Here is an 18854-nt window from a genome sequence, read left to right on the forward strand (position 1 = left end):
CAGCGCAGGGTGTCAAGGGCCTGCAGCAAGGCAGTAGCCTTAGACTTTAAGAGAGCCAACTTCAATGAGCTGAGGAGATTAGTGGGAGAGGCACTAGGGTCCTCGACAGGGTAGGAGAACTAGGTGCCCAAGATGAGTGGTCGTTCCTTAAGGAGATGATACTCAAAGCCCAAGGGGTGACAATCCCAACAAGAAGCAAAGAGGGCAAGAGTGCCCAAAAGCCCCCACTGGCTCACCAAGGGCATTCATGAATGCCTGATTGCCAAAAAGGAGGCGTACACCCAGTGGAAGGGAAGGGCTATCACAAAACAGGGGTATTCCTCCACCACTCGGGTCTGTAGGAGGGCTGTTAGGAAAGCTAAGGCAGATATGGAACTAGGGCTAGCATCAAGGACAACAAAAAGTCTTTTTTTAAATACACAGGGAGAATGAAGAAGGCCCCGGATAATGTGGGGCCCCTGCAGGATATGCCTGGCAATCTGGTGGTTGCACCAAAGGAAAAAGCAGACCTCTTTAACAATTTCTTCACCTCTATTTTCTTGTGCAGGGACCAGGACTCCCCTACTGAGATTCAGGAAGGACTCAAGAGAAACTCCGCTAAGCCTAGGGTTAGAGAGGATGGGGTTAGAGAACTTCTGGAGGGGCTGGATGTGTTCAAATCAGCAGGTCCAGATGCTCTCCACCCCAGGGTGTTGAGGGAATTGGCAGCGGTTATTGTGGGGCCCCTGGCACAGCTTTATGAGCACTTGTGATGCTCTGGCCAGGTGCTGGAAGAGGGCCAATATGGTATCCATCTTTAAAAAAGGGAAGAGGGAGGACTTGGGAAACTATAGGCCCATTAGTCTTACTTCAATCCTGGGGAAGCTCTTTGAGAAGATTATCAAGGAGCACATCTGTGATGGGCCAGCAGCAGGGATGATGCTTAAGGGCAACCAGCATGGTTTCATTAGGGGCAGGTCCTGTCAGACCAACCTGATTGCCTTCTACGATCAGGTTACAAAATCACTGGATACAGGTGTCGCGGTGGATGTAGTCTTTCTGGACTTCAGGAAAGCCTTTGACACTGTCTCCCACTCCATTCTCATTAAAAAACTAGGTGACTGTGGCATTGACACCTACACAATCAGATGGATAGCAAATTGGCTGAGGGGTCGTATTCAGAGAGTGGTGGTGGACGGGTCATTTTCAACCTGGAGGGAAGTGGGCAGTGGGGTCTCCCAGGGCTCGGTCCTTGGGCCTGCACTGTTCAATTTCTTTATTAGCGACTTGGACGACAGGGTGAAGAGGAGCCTGTTTCAATTCGCAGACAACACCAAGATCTGGGGTGAGGTGGGCACGCCAGAAGGGAAGGACAGATTACAGCAGGACCTGGACAGGTTACAGGGGTGGGCAAATGAAAACAGGATGGGATTCGATACTGACTAGTGCAGAGTGCTGCACTTGGGCAGTAGGAACCAGCAGGATACCCATAGGCTGGGGAACTCCCTTCTCGAAAGCACGGTGGCAGAAAGAGATCTTGGAGTCATTACTGACTCCAAGATGAATATGGGCTGACAATGCGAGAATACGGTCAGGAAGGCCGACCGCACCTTGTCATGCATCCACAGATGCATCTCAAGCAGGTCCAGGGAGGTGATCCTCCCCCTCTTTGCGGCATTGGTCAGGCCGCAGTAGGAGTACTGCATCCAGTTCTGGGCACCGCACTTCAGGAAGGATGTGGACAGCACGGAGAGGGTCCAAAGGAGGGCCACTCACATGATCCAGGGACAGCAGGGCAGACCCTATGAAGAGAGGCTACAGGACCTGAACCTGTTCAGCCTTCGCAAGAGAAGGCTGAGGGGGGACCTGATGGCCATCTATAAACTTAGTGGGGGGGGACCAGCGGGGTTTGGGAGAGACCTTGTTCCCCCAAGCGCCTCCCAGAGTAACAAGGAATAATGACCATAAGTTGCTAGACAGTAGGTTTAGGCTAGACATCCAAAGGAACTACTTCACAGTCAGGGCAGCTAGGATCTGGAACCAACTTCCAAGGGAAGTGGTGATGGCCCTTTCCCTGGGGGTCTTTAAGAGGAGGCTCAACGTTTACCTGGCTGAGTTCATTTGAGCCCAGTTTTCTCTCCTGCCCAGGGCAAGGGTTGGACTAGAAGATCTACAAGGTCCCTTCCGACACTACATCTATGAATCTATGAATTATTGGGAAGTTGTCTATTATTCAAGTACATACAATAATTAAACACCTGACCTTCGGCAGAAAGTAACTGGCATAGAGTGAGAGGAAGGTACGAAAGAGACATTTTCCACTCACGTTTTCTCTGCTTCACTTTCATGTCACTGATTCTTATGCTTCTGTCCTTTAAAGCAGACCCCACAACCATCCCTCATTCAGGTCCCTCCACCATCCCTCCACCCCCTCTGCCACTACCAGCCACATGCCATCCCTACAACTGAGCAAAGCAGAACTCATCTTTCTTTTAAAAAAATTTCCAGGTTCCCACAGAGTTTTTTCTCCTCAATTTCTTTAAAGTTTGAGCTCTGTAGAACAGGGCTCCATACACATTTGCACGGCACCAGGTTGCTTGGATGGTATCAACCAGAGTCCATTAGGAACTATGTTTGAACCACATAAAATGAAAAGGTCTTGTTGACCTGGAAATGCTTTGTTTGAAAAGCTTAAATATCAGCTGACAGTGCTGTGAGGCTGTAGGTACTAAAAGTGACTTCTGCAGTACAGGACTGCCTCACATCTTCACATTTGGGATCTGGTTCTAGAAGGTACTGCACACCTTCAATTTACAGTTCAATGGCTTAAACCCATATACCTGCATGTAAAGAGCCTATATGAAGTATTTAAATTGGCGGGCGAACCCTCCTACCAGTGAGCAGCACTGTCAGGCAGAGAGGACTCACGTACAGGCATAGGGATCTTGGAAAGTTCTTTGCCAATGCAGTTTTTCATTATGCTCCACAGATTAAGGCTGTAGTTGGGTTTGTCTGGGACACGAGTCCGTCTCCTCTTCTTAGGTAGGAGATCTTTGCAAGTTGATTCATTGTAGCCAGATTGATTTGAGCTCTCAAACACCTGGGAGAAGCAGCAAAATAATTACCTTCACATCTAAAAGCCAGAGTGACAAACAGTGGAAAGCAGGATGTAGGTAAAGGCTAGCTTGCAGGGCTATCCCCTCTTGTGACCTGCCCCCTTCCCTAATGGGACGGACGAAGGTTAGCACAGAACATTTCACGGTACCTTTGCTTATCAAAGCTTTCTCTATTGGAACGGGCAGAAATCTGCCCAACAGTAACACTGGCCAGTGCCATGATTCAGTTGCTTAGGGTATGCACTGCCCTCAGCTGCCTTTCCCAAGGCTCTCAGGCCTTCAGCTAGAGAAGTGCTCAACTAATTTAGGAAGTAAAAGACACAGGTAGGCTGTAATGCCAGGGTAGCCTTACCCAGCCACCTATAACCCCAGACAGAGCCATGCTTTTGGAAGAAGTACATCAGGATGTTTGGGTATGACTAGAACTGCATCTGACTGTGAACGAAGGGAGCTGTTGAGGGGACAATCCACCTCATTCTCCCTTCACATGTACATGCCTCCTGGTCATCTCCCTTTGTCAGATTCAACACCTACAATTTCCTTCTATCCTGATGGCCTGGGAGAGAACATGATAAGGAAGCTGCCTTCTCTTCTCACAATTGTGTTGTCTATCCCTGGCCCCTTCACCACACCCCCCATTTCATTACACCACGGCCATCTACCCATCCGAGACTGACACACTCACATTGTCCTCCAGGGTCCAATCCTCAGGGTGGCCTTCGCTGGCCCCGCTCAGGTTACTGCCAGAACGTCTGCAGGGAACACAAAGGCTATAGGTGACAAAAGGCAGAGAATGGAACAGGAATTGTTGCTCTGTCTGTGCTAAGACCTGTCTTACCCACAGGCATCTTCTGCTTGCTGCAAGGGCAGCTTGAGGTTATTATAATAGGTGCTGCAGTGGGCAGGGCTTGGTATGCAAATACATGGACAGTTCTCACTTCTTTTTATTCTTGCTATAAAAAGACTATGCTCAGGCATGAGCGTGCACATCAGGGAGTGCAAACGGGCTACTGAAATCAATGTTTTATGATTTTTTTAAAATTATTTCTCCTTTAAATCTCAGACATTTTGTTATGCCACTGAAGATCCTGACTTTCAGATCAGTAATGCTTTTTGCCTCATCTCATCACCAATGCAAAACAACTTAGGTTCAACTCTGTGATAATCTTGCTGTCATGTAAACAGAGAAACAGACCCCCAGGAAACTACCAGGCCATCTTCAAGCTCCCCACAAAGTGGTTTCCAGGTAAGAAGGATGGTCCAGTGGTTAAAGCAAGAACAACCAAGTTCTTGCTCCTGGATCATTTTAACATATTTCTATGCCCTGCCCCAAACCACAGCATCTGAGCTCCATAACCCTTTAATGCATTTATCCTCCCAAACTCCTGGTGCAGTAAGGCTTAGCTATTATCTCAGTTTCACAGTGGAGATGAGGTTCAGAGGGACTGAGTGACTTGCCCAGGACCATACAGGGAGTCTGTAAGAGAACAGAAAATGGAATCCAGGTCTTCAGAATCCACTGGGCCATCTTGAGTGTACTTTAATAATCCTTGCTGTGGTGGGACACTGAGAATCCTTGTGCCCCTATTTTACCTGTGACAAGCCAGAGTGCTTTTGATGTCCTCGGGCAATATCCCTTAAAGCGGTGCAGTAGGGTTGATGTGTGTAGTTTTAGGAATACATGAGATAAGGATATGTATGGGGATGTTTTGGATATGGACGATCCTGCCATAAGCAGGGGGCTGAACTAGGTGAGCTCTGGAGATCCCTTCCATCTCTATGTTGATTCTGTGATCCATGACTGCTACTGACTCTCAGTGAGACTATCAGCCAGTCACCTAGTAGAATTTTCAAGTCTGAGTGCTGAATGGCTGGATAAATGGCTTAGGCAGGCAAGGTTTTTGAGCAGATGTGCTATCTTTTATTAGACCAACTCAGTCGGATAAATGGCTTGAATTTCAGAGATTCTGAGCAATCCCTGCCTTCCTGTGTCATCATAAACGTCCTTACCCCAACCTTGGAGAAACGTGACTGCTGGGAGAGGCTCCACATATTCACTGACATTACATGTGAGCTGGAAGGATTCCTCATGGCAAGTTTTCTGATGCTGACATCCCAACTATGGTGGCATCCTCCAATCCCAAAGTACACCAAGCAAGGGAGAGGAAAGAATGCAGGGGACATAGCGATTCTCTGCTTGTAGGGATTCAGAACAGGAATGCCAAGACTGGGGCCCAACACCATTCTAATTCCTGCCCTTGAATTACCTTGAGCTGTAGGGATTCAATTTGCCATGGGCACATTCTGCACCATGTATAATCAGTCAGTTGCAAAGAAATCCCATTCCTTCCTATGGCTCAGCCCAGCAGAGGGAGCAAGCCATGACACTATAATGAAACAACATCACATTCTCGGCAGCCCTCAGTTCCTGCCCAGTGGAACTTAGGTCTACTTTGATCAAAATTTTCTCTGCAGAGGTTTTGCAATAACTGCTTTAAATGAACCTCTCTGGGCCATCTACTTCTGACTTTTATTTCTAATTACATTACTTCCAGGTTCTCTGTGCTAGTTAAAGTGGGGAAAAGTACAGCATAATAAATGCTTCCCTATGGGACAGGAAATGTGACATTCTGCGGCAGATGGTTGCACAGACCCCAGAAAGGGACATGGCAGTCAGAGAACCAGCCTGTGCCTGGCCCGAGAATGACTCCTGCAGACATTGTGTGCTATGCGCACTGTACACAACTACAAATGACACACCCAAAAAGCTAGGAAGTGAAGTCCAGCCCAGGAACTCTAATGGCAATGCCAGCAGGAACACCAGCCAGACTTGGAATGGCGCCGATGTTGCTATCTTGGCCAAACACCAGCTTTCTCCAGAACTCTAGCAGGTGTGGTATCTACTTCAGCCACTGTCCCCCACAGCTACTGTACTACAGACTTGCACTAAGTAGTTATATGAATCCACATCTGGAACCTCTGATTCGGTTCTTCCTATTCAGACTCCCTTTGGGCCTGAACAAGTTTGGGTTACTCCCAATACGGCAGGCAGCCTTTCATCTCAGTCATTATTTCACATCCATCCTGCATTAATTGTGATTTAAAGTTGTTGCAACCCAGCAGTTGCTTTTGTCCACACTCAATGGGAAGGTAGGTCTCAGCCCAGTTGCTAGTAAGTGGGTGCTCCTATTGCAAAGACCACCATTACAACTGATGTGAACAAGTTCTGCTGTCTCTGAAGGGGTCCCAGGGACAGCATTCCTCTTCCCATTTAGAGTAGAGGCATATAGGTGCTTGCATGAGAGCAGCATGCCTTGCTCTCACCTGTACCACACCTGTGTTGAGGATAGAGGGCTCCTAGCTCAAAGCGTCTTCACTAGCACTAGTGTTTAGAACATGCTTATCATTGTTCGCCTGGCCTCGCTGGCTCTGGGATGCTCTTGCACAAATATGTTGCCTAGCTGAATGGCAGCCAATCTGCCTATCAACGGGGGAAACATAATTAACAGGTCCAAAGAGGAGGCTGTCATCGAGTCATGAGAAACCTTGCCACTATTCTTTCAATTCACATCATGAATTTTGCCAGACTGTGCATGACAACTGGCCTCTTCGGGTTGGTGGTTTCTTACCTGTGATGTTTGGGGTCTGCAGTTACTGTGATAAAAGCTGGTGCATCCTCCATGGCATCAAAATACTCTGTCTCCTCATCTTCATCACTGGCCTCCCCTTTTGAAGGTTGCACACTCCCTATTGGCACAAAAAAAACAGCTCATTCAGTTCTGTGCCGCTTCGCCATTACAATTTATTAAGCAGAACATAAACAAGTGCTTACAAAACAAGTGCCCAATGGATTCATGATCCAGAGTCCACACTTCTTCACCTAAGAGATCCCTTGTAGATGTGGCTCTCTAGCTCCCTGAGCTGCCCCATCTGTCTCTATCTTTCCACCCCTTTCCCACCCCTCCCCCTGCAACTTCGTAAAGGAGTGCTGGTGGGGGTGGGCAGATTCTGACCTTTTAAACACAAGTATGTGCACCAGAAATCTGGTTGAAAGACTTATGCTCTTGCACAATCACAGAATAGAATGCTTAGCTACACAGTGAAGGGTGCCTCAAAAATGCCATCAGATCAAATAATACAGAAATAATACAGAAATGTGGTACCATCTGGCTTGTATGTCCAATCAAATCTCAGATACAGCTTGAAGTTAAAAATGGACACATGCTGATTGGAAATTTAGTCAACCCTAACAAAGAGAGCTTAACTTTTATTTGGCTGTTGCCCCTGCTTGTTTTATGGTTTCACAACTACATTCTTAGTTTAAAAAACACTTCTATGCTGTTGCTGCTTGGAAGATGTGAACTAACAGGGAAAACTGACTGCACAGAAAATCCAGATCTTATTGCTGCTTGTTCCTTTTACGAGGCAATTCCTTATCTATTCAGATGCCAAAACTCTGTTGTCCTGGCCCAATCATCTTCTGCACTGACCACTGCAACCTCCCCATATCAGTTCCCCAGCACCCTCGTGCTAGTCCATATAAAGAAGCAACTAGATTCACTATCTTAGTCAAACCCCCTGGCTATTTTACCACCCTTGTGACCACCACCCCCCCACCCGCCACTGACTCACTGACATTATGTCCAAGTCTTGTGATCACTTCCAAGGCCCTTGGTAATGCTGCCCCTCCCTCTTTATCGGCTCTTGTCTGAGTAACAGGCTGCTCATTCCAACCTGACTTCTACATGGAACTGTAACACAAAGACCTGACATGCAAGTTTTCAGCCCAAAAAACTGGGCTAAGTACAGACGGTCAAAAAGTCTGAGGTTGAATTGATTCAGTCTTTGCAGGTTAGTCTGAACTGTGCAGACTGAACCAATAAACATGTAAACAGATATTCACTTTTGATTCTGGAAATACAGCCACATGCCTGCAGTGGTCCAGGCCAGAAGCCAGGGGCCACTAAACCATGCCTTCCTGCTCTGCTGGAGCAAACAGTTTGGGCCAAGGCTAGACTGCCCAATCTGTGAGGGGGGCTTGGCAGGGGAGGTGCAAAGCATCCTGGGATGCTAAGGGACTAGGAGTTCATTTGAATCTGGAGGAGATCTGGGGCAGAAGTTCAACAAACCAATTTAACCTGAAGCAATTAAGTCTGATATTACATCCATGTAGGTTTATCTTAGACTGGGTTTGGCCATTTTGAAATCAGCTTATGTGCACCGAACTTCTGTTGTGCTACATTTTTTAACTGGTTTCCAATCCCTTATACTAGCTTTTGTGCAATTTCTGTCCCTAGCCCTGAAATTTGATAAAGTTATAAGCCACTGAAGTCAGGAGCAAAGCATTAGCCAACCTTAACTCTCAGGTCCAGGGCAAAGTACCAACCACAAAGTGTTGTTGAATGCATCACATAGACAAACTCCAAACTCAGAAAGACCCAGTGTTTGGTCTTGAATCATATTCCCATTTACTGCTGCAGACATGTTGACATAACCCACAGCGTGGCTATGAACTTGCATGCATCTTAGCCTGGTATAGGACACAGAGGATCTGTGCCAGGCATCAGGGTCGATGCGTAGTGGGTGCATGCGAGTACACATATATCCCCTGAGCATGGAGGTGCACCTCCTACAAAAAGGTGCCTGTGGGTGGTCACCACTCACCACTCCACTCTCCCTCCTGCCGTCAGGAGCATCTATGGGTGGTCAGTGATCCCTGCTGGCTGCCACTGCCGGCAGTGTCTGCGGGTGGTCACCAACCCTTGGTCGGTGCTTGCTACCCCACTCCCCTGCTGCTGACAGTGCCAGCGGCATCTGTGGGAGCTCCTGCTTACCGCTACCACACTCCCGCCGCTACCATGCCCCCCCAACCGCCAGGGGCTCGTTCATGCCAGGCCTGGATGTAACTGGAGGAAACATTCAGAGGGCGTGCAGTGGTGTAGCTCTATCTTCCTTTTGGACTATCTTCCTTTAGTCCATGCTGCTGGAGCCTCTGCTGCTCTGATCCTCTCAGGGATTTTTAAGTCTCCAAAGCACATGAAATTCCCCCCTTCCACTCCATACTCAGAGGCACATTCCCTCCCCCATTCCTTCATCCCCCCACCTCCTGTGGCTGTTTTCCCTACTTGGGGGGGCTGGAGCAGGCAGGAATCTTCAGAGCTGCTCAAGCCCGCTCCAGCTGGGCTTACCTATGACAGTGACAGCACCCCCCCGCTGCTGGGGGGACTGGGCAGTGTTGGGAAACCCTCCCTATTGCTGCTGCCACCACTGTTCCCAGCTAAGCCCGGCTCCTGCAGAGCCCAGATGGAGCAGGTAGGAGCAGCTCTGAAGCTTCCACAACCCTTGGGACACTGGGGAAAGTAGCAGTGATTGGAGGGGGAGAGCACAGAACTGGAGGAGAGGGGATGTGCCTCTGAGCACAAAGGCAAAGGCAGGGATGCTTACCTGCTTTGGGAACTAAAAATAATCCTCAGAGGCTCCTGAAAGGCAGTTTCCCCTACCGGTGGGGTGTGGGGGAGGATGCTGGGAAAAGGGGAACAGTCACTCCTGCAGTGTGGGTAGCTACTTCTGTACCTCCTTTGACAAATCCTGGGTCTGCCCCTGGACAGAGCAGCTGCCAGAGCAGATCAGCTGAACCACCCAGGAGGAAAGCACTTGGCTTTTTGTTCCTCATTAGACATGAAGCATAAACACCTGCCTCAAAACAGTGTCAGATTTCTCGGGCTTCTCTGCCACTTTCACAATGTCACTGCAAACTTCAGAAGCAGGGTCATGAAGTGTCATGTCTGGCGTCATTTTGCCTACCCACGTTGTGAAACCACGGGGGGAAAAGCTCTGCATCTTCCTTCAGCACCTGGTAGTGCCACGTGCCATGTGGGATTCCTGCATAGCGTAAATTGCTTCGTCTCTTCCCTCCCAGCTCTGCCACCACAGACTTGTTTGTGTAGCCTTAGAAGCCTCTGCTGCAATTAAATACTCCCACAGGAGCTCACCATAGCCCTCTGCCAGACGAAGATTTCCAATTAGTGGCTAGATATCAGGCAGCTTCAGCAGAAAAGTCTGATATGTCAGACTTGTCGAGCCAGAAGGAAGGGCTGTCAGATACCATTTAGCAATGGAGGCTATCCCCAAAGAAAGCTATCGCCGGGAATTTAGGGGCCTAAATTCCCCCACAGAGGGGCACATAAACCACACCTTCTAAATCTATTCCAGACTGCCTCAGGGCCATTTTCATTTGGCTGTCAAATTCAGAGCCCCCAGAGCCTAGCTGGTCTCCTGAGATGACTCTCCGGGAAGCACTCAGGATAGGAATCGCCGCTCCCCTCCACCACTGACCCTTCAGTTTTTGATGCTCCAGGGTAAAACCAGTCTTGTATACTATCCTACACTCCAAGAAGAGTGTTTTAGTGATAGAGCAAGGGAACCACAGAGTCAAGAATTTTGCGTTCAATTCCCAGGGCTTGGCGGAAGTGAATTGGAAGAAATATGTAACATTAGAAATATGGATCAAGTGACTTGGAAGAGATTTGGAAGTTAGAACTGCTGATCTATTTCTCAGGTCTGGGAGGAAGAATAATCTAGGTGCCAAAGCAAGGAACTAGCAGGATGGATTTTTAGGTCAGGTGCCTAGTTTTAGGAGGGATTATGGTACAGTATTTAGAGTAGATGACAGCCTCAGGATGTCTGGGTTCATATCCCAGCTCTGCAAAGGAAAATAAGCCATCCCCACAGAGGCCAAAATATCCTGGGATTAGAAGGCATTAGTGAAGCCAATGCATTCACACATACACCCCATTCCCAAAACAGGTTTGAGGTTGGCCAGATAGCATCAAGAAAATAACTGTGTCCTGCAGGAAGAAGGCTCTCAAACATCAGAGGGTAAGATTGCTTTCAACTGCAGAGTCCTGGCAATGGCCCAGGTAGGATTTAGTGCGTTTATTTGCAAGGATAAATCTATCCACCCCCTCACATAGAGCAACCCTGGTCCCTGCTCAGGGTGCAGCACAAGGGAAATGCTCCAGCCCTGTACCAATCACATACAAGGACATGGTGACTGCTGGATTTAGATTATATAACTTCTTAAGAAATCAGATAAAGCTCCCTTTACGGGTTACAGCTATTAGGGCACCATCTCAACCTTTTCAGACTGAAGGCACCTTTCTGTAATTTTTCAGAATTTAGTGACACACAATTTAAAGACTAATTTTCTTACAATGTGGTACCCTTAAAAGACTCTCACAGGGTAGCCACATGGGCAGCAGTGAGCATGGCACCCCCCAGAGAATGGCAGGCTTGGGGCACAATGCTTGGAGCTGGTAGGTGTTGCTGGGCAGGACAGATTGGGAAGCTTGGGGATGGTTCATAGATCCTAGGGTCGGAAGGGACCTCAGCAGATCAAGTCCAACCCCCTGCTCTGGGCAGGAAAGAGCGCTGGTGTCATATGACCCCAGCCAGGTGCATGTCCAGTCTCCTCTTGTAGACCCCCAAGGTAGGGGAGAGCACCACCTCCCTTGGAAGCCCAGATTCTGGCAACCCTTACCATAAAGAAGCTCTTTCTGATGTCTAACCTGAATCTGCTCTCTGTCAGTCTGTGACTCTTATTTCTAGTTACTCCAAAGGGTGCTCTGGTAAACAGAGCATCTCCTATTCTTTGCTGTCCACCCCAATGAATTTGCAGACAGCCACAACATCACCTCTCAGCTTTCTGTTGCGGAGGCTGAAGAGATTCAGGTCCCTCAATCTCTCCTCATAGGGCCTTATCTGCAGGCCCCATACCATATGAGTGGCCCTCCTCTGGACCCTCTCAAGGTTATCTACATCCCTCCTGAAGTGCAGTGCCCAAAACTGGATACAGTACTCCAGCTGCAGCCTCACCAGTGCCACATAGCGGGGAAGTATCGCCTCCCTAGATCTGTTTCTGATGCACCTGCTAATGCATGATAAAGTGCGGTTAGCTTTGCTGATCATTTCGTCACATTGACCACTCATGTTCATCCTGGAGTCAACTATGACTCTGAGATCCCTTTCTGCTACAGTGCTGCTGAGAGAATCATCCCCCAGCCTGTAAGTGCACTGGTGATTCCTTCTTCCTAGGTGCAGCGCTATGCGTTAGACCCCTGAAGGAGGCAGATATCTCAGCAGGCGGTAGAAGGGTACAACTGGTCACTGCTGCAAAGGCTGGTGCCAAGTGAAGACAGCTGGGGCAGAATCCTGCTGTGCTCCACTCTTTCCACCATTTACCCCTTCCCTGCCCCCAGGCACCTGAGCAGTGAGCCTGCTCCTGCAGCTGCGGCTGCTCCTCTGAAACCACCGTTCTCTGTAACACCCCCCTCCCCATCCCCTGTGTGAAGAGATAAGCAATGGCTCCTCCACACACTGCACATCCTGCACCCATCCCCGTCTTGTGGGACCATTCCCTATGGCCCCTCCCATCGGCTCCAGGAGCACGGGAGGAACAGGGGAATGAGCTATAACGGAAACGTGCTTCTGCCCATTCCTCCCATGCTGGTGGGAGGGGCTGCACGGAGTGGTGCCAGGACACCGAGATAGGTGCCAGGTGGAGGCATACAGAGGACCCCGTGCTTACCCCCTCATGAAGGGGTCTGGTGCTGCAGCACCCTTCAAAGGATCTTGCAGAACCCTAGACTGTTTTCACACTCCAATTGAAAATCACTATATTAGGAAATATTATAATGAATGCCTTCAGCTAGTCCAGCCACAAAGTCCTTCTTGAGAAGGAGGAACTGAATTCCACTTCCCTTTGAGTGACTAAATGGAAGGTTTTAGCTGCATAAGTGGCTTTTTTGTAACAGGCTGCAATTCTATCCATGGTTATGTGTCAACTGAGGGGCGGGGGGGAAATGAAACTGTAGCATGTGCCAAAAATGCCACTTGAGCAGTTAGAAAACTGCCATTTAGGTGCACAAGGGGAAACTGAATTCCACCCAAGATGATTCGGCAAGAACAGCAATTGCAGCTAGGTTTTATTCTCCAGTAATTCTTGTGATCAGCAAAGAGATTAGACACTAGTCAATGAATGTCATAGATACATTCATGGTGTAAAGGCACGTGAAGTTCTCCAAAGTGAGCAGTGGCAGGACACCCTCAGCAAGGGCGATGTCAACGGACCCCTGTACTCCACCTTGATCTCCTGCGCCACCAGGGACTTAGGCTGGTGGCTCCTTCACGGAGCTGTCGTGACAGGCATATACCTGGTGCACTTTAAGACAGCCCCCAACATGTGTCCATTCTGTGGGCAGAGACAGACCCTGGTGCACCTAGTCCTGGAGCGTGCCTGTTTGCAGCCCCTGCACCTCCTCCTTCTGAGGTTCTGTCTGCACTTTTCCCTGCACCGGTTTATTTATGCACTCCGCATCCATGGCCCCACCAAGGCCCGGGACCTCCTGGTTAACCTTCTCCTGGCCCTGACCAGGCTGGCCATCTGGCTGACCAGAAAGGAGGCTCTGGTTAGGAGGGTCCCTGGGGACTGTGGGGCCGTTTTCATGGGTCTCCTCCATTCCCACATCCAGGCAGAGTACTGCTGGGCAGTAGCCACCAGCTCTCTGGCCGCTTCTGAGAGTTGGTGGGCACTGGCCAGAGTAGGCTGCTTGGTGTCCTCCCAGGATGCAGTTGTTTTGTCCCTGTGACCCCACGAGCACATCCTGTTTTCTCATTCGTTGTCACAAGCATTTAGTTGGTGACCTTAGTTCCACTGCCACCCACCACTGGCAGCCACGAGTTACATAGTGGCTTAGGCCCATGGCTGTGACCACCAAATAGGCCTAAGTGAGCAGTCTACTATTTAACAAGCATAAATACTCCTGTATCTTGCAGCTAAGCTTATTCAAGTATTTCCAAACCTGCAGGAGCACAATGATATGGGGCTATAAACTCATTTCATTGATCCAGTTTTGGGATGCATAGATTCAAACTGCCCAGAACCAGGATGCAGTGGTCCACTAAGATTATTCTGTCCAATAAAGACAACCATAGAAAGATCTGGATTCTCTTGGGAAGTTAACACCTTGGAAGAGGTCTCCTCAAAGACCACATCTGCCCTGTGTCCCTTCAACAAACTTTCATCTAAGAAAAGGTTCGTAAGCTTGAGTAGTATCTTGCCTACCCATCCCATCTCTGCTGTTAGGACCATAAGAACATAAATAGTGCCAAGTTTGGTCAAATCAATGGTCCATCTAGCTCAGCATCATGTCTCCATCAGTGGAAGTAGGAGATGCTTAGAGCAGTAGTACTCAACCTATCCAGACCCACAGGCTACACGAGTTACATGGGGCTGATCCATGGGCTTGATCCAGCACGGACTGATGCATGGGGTCACTCTATGAATGTGATCTGGCCACACATGCTGGCTTGACACCCATGGACCTAGAAATCTGGCATCAGGGGAATGGCAGTTAATGCTTTCACCAAATTTCTGGACTTATAGGAAGACCCGTGGGCCAGATTTGGTGCATTAGCTGAAGGCTGAGCACCACTGCTGTAGAGGGAGATTATATAAAAGAGGCATGTCTTGAGTGATCCATCACCTGCCATACCCTCACTGGCATCAACCATCATTGATTCAGAGACACCAGAGAATGCATCCCTGACTGTTCTGTTTAACAGCTTGCAATGGTCTTGTCCTCCACAAATCTGTCCAATATCTTTTTAACCTGTTATACTAGCTACGTCTACAACCACCTTTGGCAAGAATATTCAGGTATTATCTATCTGTTGCCCTACAAGATGTCACTTGTGCCTTTCTTCCCCCTTCTTCCTCTCCTTGTGTTGCTGCTGACTTCTGCTCATGGCTTTCCTCCTCCACTGATTCTTCGGCTCACTGCTGACTGCTGAGCCCATGTTCCCCTCATTAATATCCCAGCCCTTTGGCAGCCCTGGGAAGAAGGCTGCTCACCCTTGGTAGTGTTGGTGATTCCTGTGGTGCTTGAGGATAGGCCAGGGGCTCCTCGGCAGGCTCGTTCCAAGCTGTTATGCTGTTTGGCTAACTGCTCAATCGTTTCCTCTAGGCGGATCCTCTGCTCTCGTTCATACTGTAGGGTCCGCTGCCATTTTCGACTGTGGGTCTCTGCTAACTCCAGAAAATCACGACAAGCCTGGGGAAACAAGAAATATATATCAGGCTCCCATGGGGCCAGGACCTGGCAATTACCAGTGCAAGACCCAATCAATTTGTCCCAGGAGCCAAGATGGATACACACTACATCTTGGAACTGCCCATCCTTCTCCAACCACTCCATCTTGAGAAAGTTCTTTCAGTATGATTTTAAAAACGTACTCTATTCAATGCTGCAGAATTGGTCCTCCTAGTAGTGATAAAATAGCTTCCCCACCAAGAAACCTCACGTGCCTTTCCAAAAAACATAAATCACTACAGCATTCACCACGTGGATATTTTTTAAGCTAGTTGTTCATACCACAGGTATAGGAAACACAGGGCCAAATTCTACTTTACCTATTAGGCATGCAAGGAAACTTAGGTCCACTAGCTACTTTTATAATATCCTGTCATCTTGCCCTTAGGTTTGAGTGACAACAAGGATGTACTCCTTTTACAATCACAGGATTGGGGATACAGTATGGGACAGATTCTAGATTGCACCGAGCTGTCTAAATTCTGTTTTCACCTTTAGAGTTTGCACATTGTTTTAAAAATGGACAAATGTAGAGGGCTAAGACAGTAAAACTTTCAATCCCCATCCTCAGGCCGTCTGCTCTTCCAGTCCTGGGCTCTGACACACACCCGTTTTTAACTGGCAGTTTCCATCTCTGGCCTCATACACACAGTTCTTCAGTCCTGATCTACAACCCTCCCTGCAATTTCAGTCCTAAACTCCCCTATCCCAGAGATGCAGCTCTACCAATGCACCTCTATGCTGCTCTGCTGCTGCATCATCATCCTATATCAGGCCTGTTCTAAGAAAACACCATCACCTGTTCCAAACAGCACAGTATTTGGGGGGGGGAGGGCAGAGACAAAACAGCCCTTTGGAAACAGGACAAGAATCCAGAATCACAAAAAGCAAACAAGCTGCAAGAAGGGAGTGAACCTTTGTTTCTCCCTGAGTAAAGATAAAGGAAATGCCTCCTCCCCAACCTCTGCTGAAACAGAGTCCAGACAGGAATCCTGTCCCTTGGGTGACAATTAGAGACAACAGACAACAGATTCTGAAAGCTTTGAAGTCTCTTCTCCTGAGGCAGAGAGAGGAGTTACGCTGCTAGTAGTGCTGTTCCTTTGCCTCTTGCACACAGCTGTCCCCAAAGCCTTTTGGTGCCCAGATGATCAGAAAGGGGCTGCATCTGTGGCCTACAAGTACTATTCATTGGGAACATCTACGCATGATGCTATGGTGACATACTGTCAAGGGGCAAAAACTGTGACATTGCAGCTACATCGCCATAGCGAAGCACTCCCTCAGTATAGCGTGTCACTACAGAGATGTAGCGGCTTAATATAACTATGTGCTGCACGGATGGTGCAGTACATGCTGTTACTTCACCATCATTTACTACTTCCAAAAGGAAGTACTAGATGACAGCACAGTAACAATGGTGCTGTGTGGGCACGTGTAGACACGCCCGTTGTGTGTGCAAACACTAGCAAGTTACCCCTTAATTCAACTCCAGAGTCTTGGGAGACTGGAATGTGCCAGACATGCTGACATCTACCCTGTCTCTGTAGCCATTTCCTTGCACACAAGTACATAGGTCACACAGGTCAGTAGGATTCAGCCACTAATCTAGGTCTTGCTGTACATGCACTCTTTCTGTCCTATCCCACCAGGAATGTGACAGTATAAATATTAGGTCTTAAGAAACTAAGGCTGCAGACAGATGCTACTAGCAGTCGTCTTAATGGTATTAGTGTCTTACTGTGTCAGCCCATTGCAGATTAAATAATATGTTATGGTAAATTATTCTAGATCTTCACAGCAGTCCAGTTGATCACAGTAAAGTATGAATGAGGACACTGAATGGCTATAGGACTGGTAATCATATGCTGAGACTTTCAAATCCAATCCAAGCTGGTAGTGACCTGAGGTCATTCCCACTAGTTGAAAGGTCCATCTAATATCCGTTGATTGGTCTCTGGCCAGTTTCTAGTAGAGAGGTGTCCACACTAACTCCTTTGCTGATAGACTCAAGTCAGAATGAACCATGGTAACTGTATCTCTTCTCAATTAAGGTGGAAAGAACAGGGTGCTATGAAGTAGGCTACATGGTTGCTGCCCCTGCCCCGCCTGTTCTGTAGATAAAGAGAAATTCCCAGGCCTCTCAGCATGATACCTCTCACTAGCATAAGATTCCTGCAAACAGCACCACCACCACTGAAGAGAAGAAGGACCAACAGAAACCTATCAACCCCCAGAAGCTGCAATCACAGGCAAGCTGTTCCCCCTCTGCAAGGTGTGTTGGAAAGTCAGTTCTACACAGGCAAAGGGTTTATTTCCAGGTTCAAATCACTCACTCTAAGAGCACACACCAACTGCAGACTTCTTAAGCCTGATCAAGGGTTTTTACACCTGAAAGCTTGCTAAAACATTTTTCCAACTATTTAAGTTGATCTACTAAAAGACATCAGATTCACCCAAAGAACCTTGTCTGCCTATGTCCTTAGACCAACATGGCTACAACCTACACCCCTGTCACTCTTAAAGGAACACTTAAAAATGTTGCTCTTCTGTTGCCAAAATGAATAGTGAAGATGAAGACTAAAGACTAAATAAATGAAAGACTAAAGACTAAATAGCTTTATTTTCAGTTTCTGTATTTTACAAGACTTTGTATCTAGCCAGTTTCATTGCTGCCTTTGAGATTCTTCTCATGTTCAAAACTAAGCATGTGCGTGCATATTCAATTGGGCCTCAGTTTTTCTCTTTCCTCTTGCTGTGTGAGACACACACAAACAGGAAAAACAGTTCGCCTGTTTTAATAAAAAAAATGAGTTTTAACCATCAGCAAAATTTGTGGGGACCCTTGCAGTGAAGACCACTTGAAACTCTTGAGTGTCCAATCAAAATGGACATGAGACATGCATCGCAGAGACCAACTGGCAGCTTCGGGAATGGTGTTTTGAGGCAGGCTTTGGCTTCCTTGACAACGGCCCACACATCATGACGAGAGACATGCTCGGGTGGGATGGGCTCCATCTTTCCCCTAAAGGTAAGCGTGTGTTTTCTTGTAGGTTGGCAGATCTCCTCCGGTGGGCTTTAAACTAGGCTCGTCGGGGGAAGGGGAAGATGAGGGAGGAGGAAGCCTTGGACCGCTAAACCAAGCAGCACTCGCAAATAAAGCCCAGCCTAGACCGATGAGCGAAACATATACCCAGGTAAGCAACAGGGGCCAGGGCAATGCTAAGATTAGGGGGCCAGTGCATACATCCACAGGAGGCCTCAAATGCCTCTACACAAACGCTAATAGTATGGGAAACAAGCAGGAAGAACTTACCCTCCTGCAAGCTGACACCAACCCGGACATAGACACCAACCAACATGGGTTCACTGAAATGTGGTGGGACTCAACGCATGACTGGGTGATGAATATCCAGGGCTATAGGCTGTACAGGAGGGACAGGACAGGGAGGAAAGGCAGGGGTGTGGCATTCTACATTAAGGAGGAATACACATCCTCACCAGGTAGCACAGAGTCAGAGGAGGGGCACTCTGAAGTGCTTTGGGTTAGAATACAAGGCAGTCGAGGGGAAAGAGACTTAATGGTGGGGGTCTACTACAGACCTCCCAACCA

The 18854-nt window shown here is 48.2% G+C and overlaps 1 protein-coding gene across 1 annotated transcript in view; it reads right to left on the reverse strand.

Annotated features, from left to right (window-relative positions):
* LOC109313019 (oxysterol-binding protein 2-like) overlaps positions 1 to 15349 on the reverse strand; it is a 62849-nt gene extending 47500 nt beyond the window's left edge. The window contains exons 1-5 of the mRNA XM_019539411.1: positions 15314 to 15349; positions 15007 to 15205; positions 6725 to 6842; positions 3781 to 3847; positions 2912 to 3079 (exon numbers count right to left, since the gene is read on the reverse strand). Of these exons, the coding sequence (XP_019394956.1) occupies positions 2912 to 3079; positions 3781 to 3847; positions 6725 to 6842; positions 15007 to 15205; positions 15314 to 15349 (588 nt within the window). The remainder of the gene's footprint in view (positions 1 to 2911; positions 3080 to 3780; positions 3848 to 6724; positions 6843 to 15006; positions 15206 to 15313) is intronic.
* Positions 15350 to 18854: the final 3505 nt, after the last annotated feature.

This window comes from Crocodylus porosus, unplaced genomic scaffold (genome assembly GCF_001723895.1).
Source record: "Crocodylus porosus isolate Cpor-Errol unplaced genomic scaffold, CroPor_comp1, whole genome shotgun sequence".
NCBI classification, from domain to species: domain Eukaryota; kingdom Metazoa; phylum Chordata; order Crocodylia; family Crocodylidae; genus Crocodylus; species Crocodylus porosus.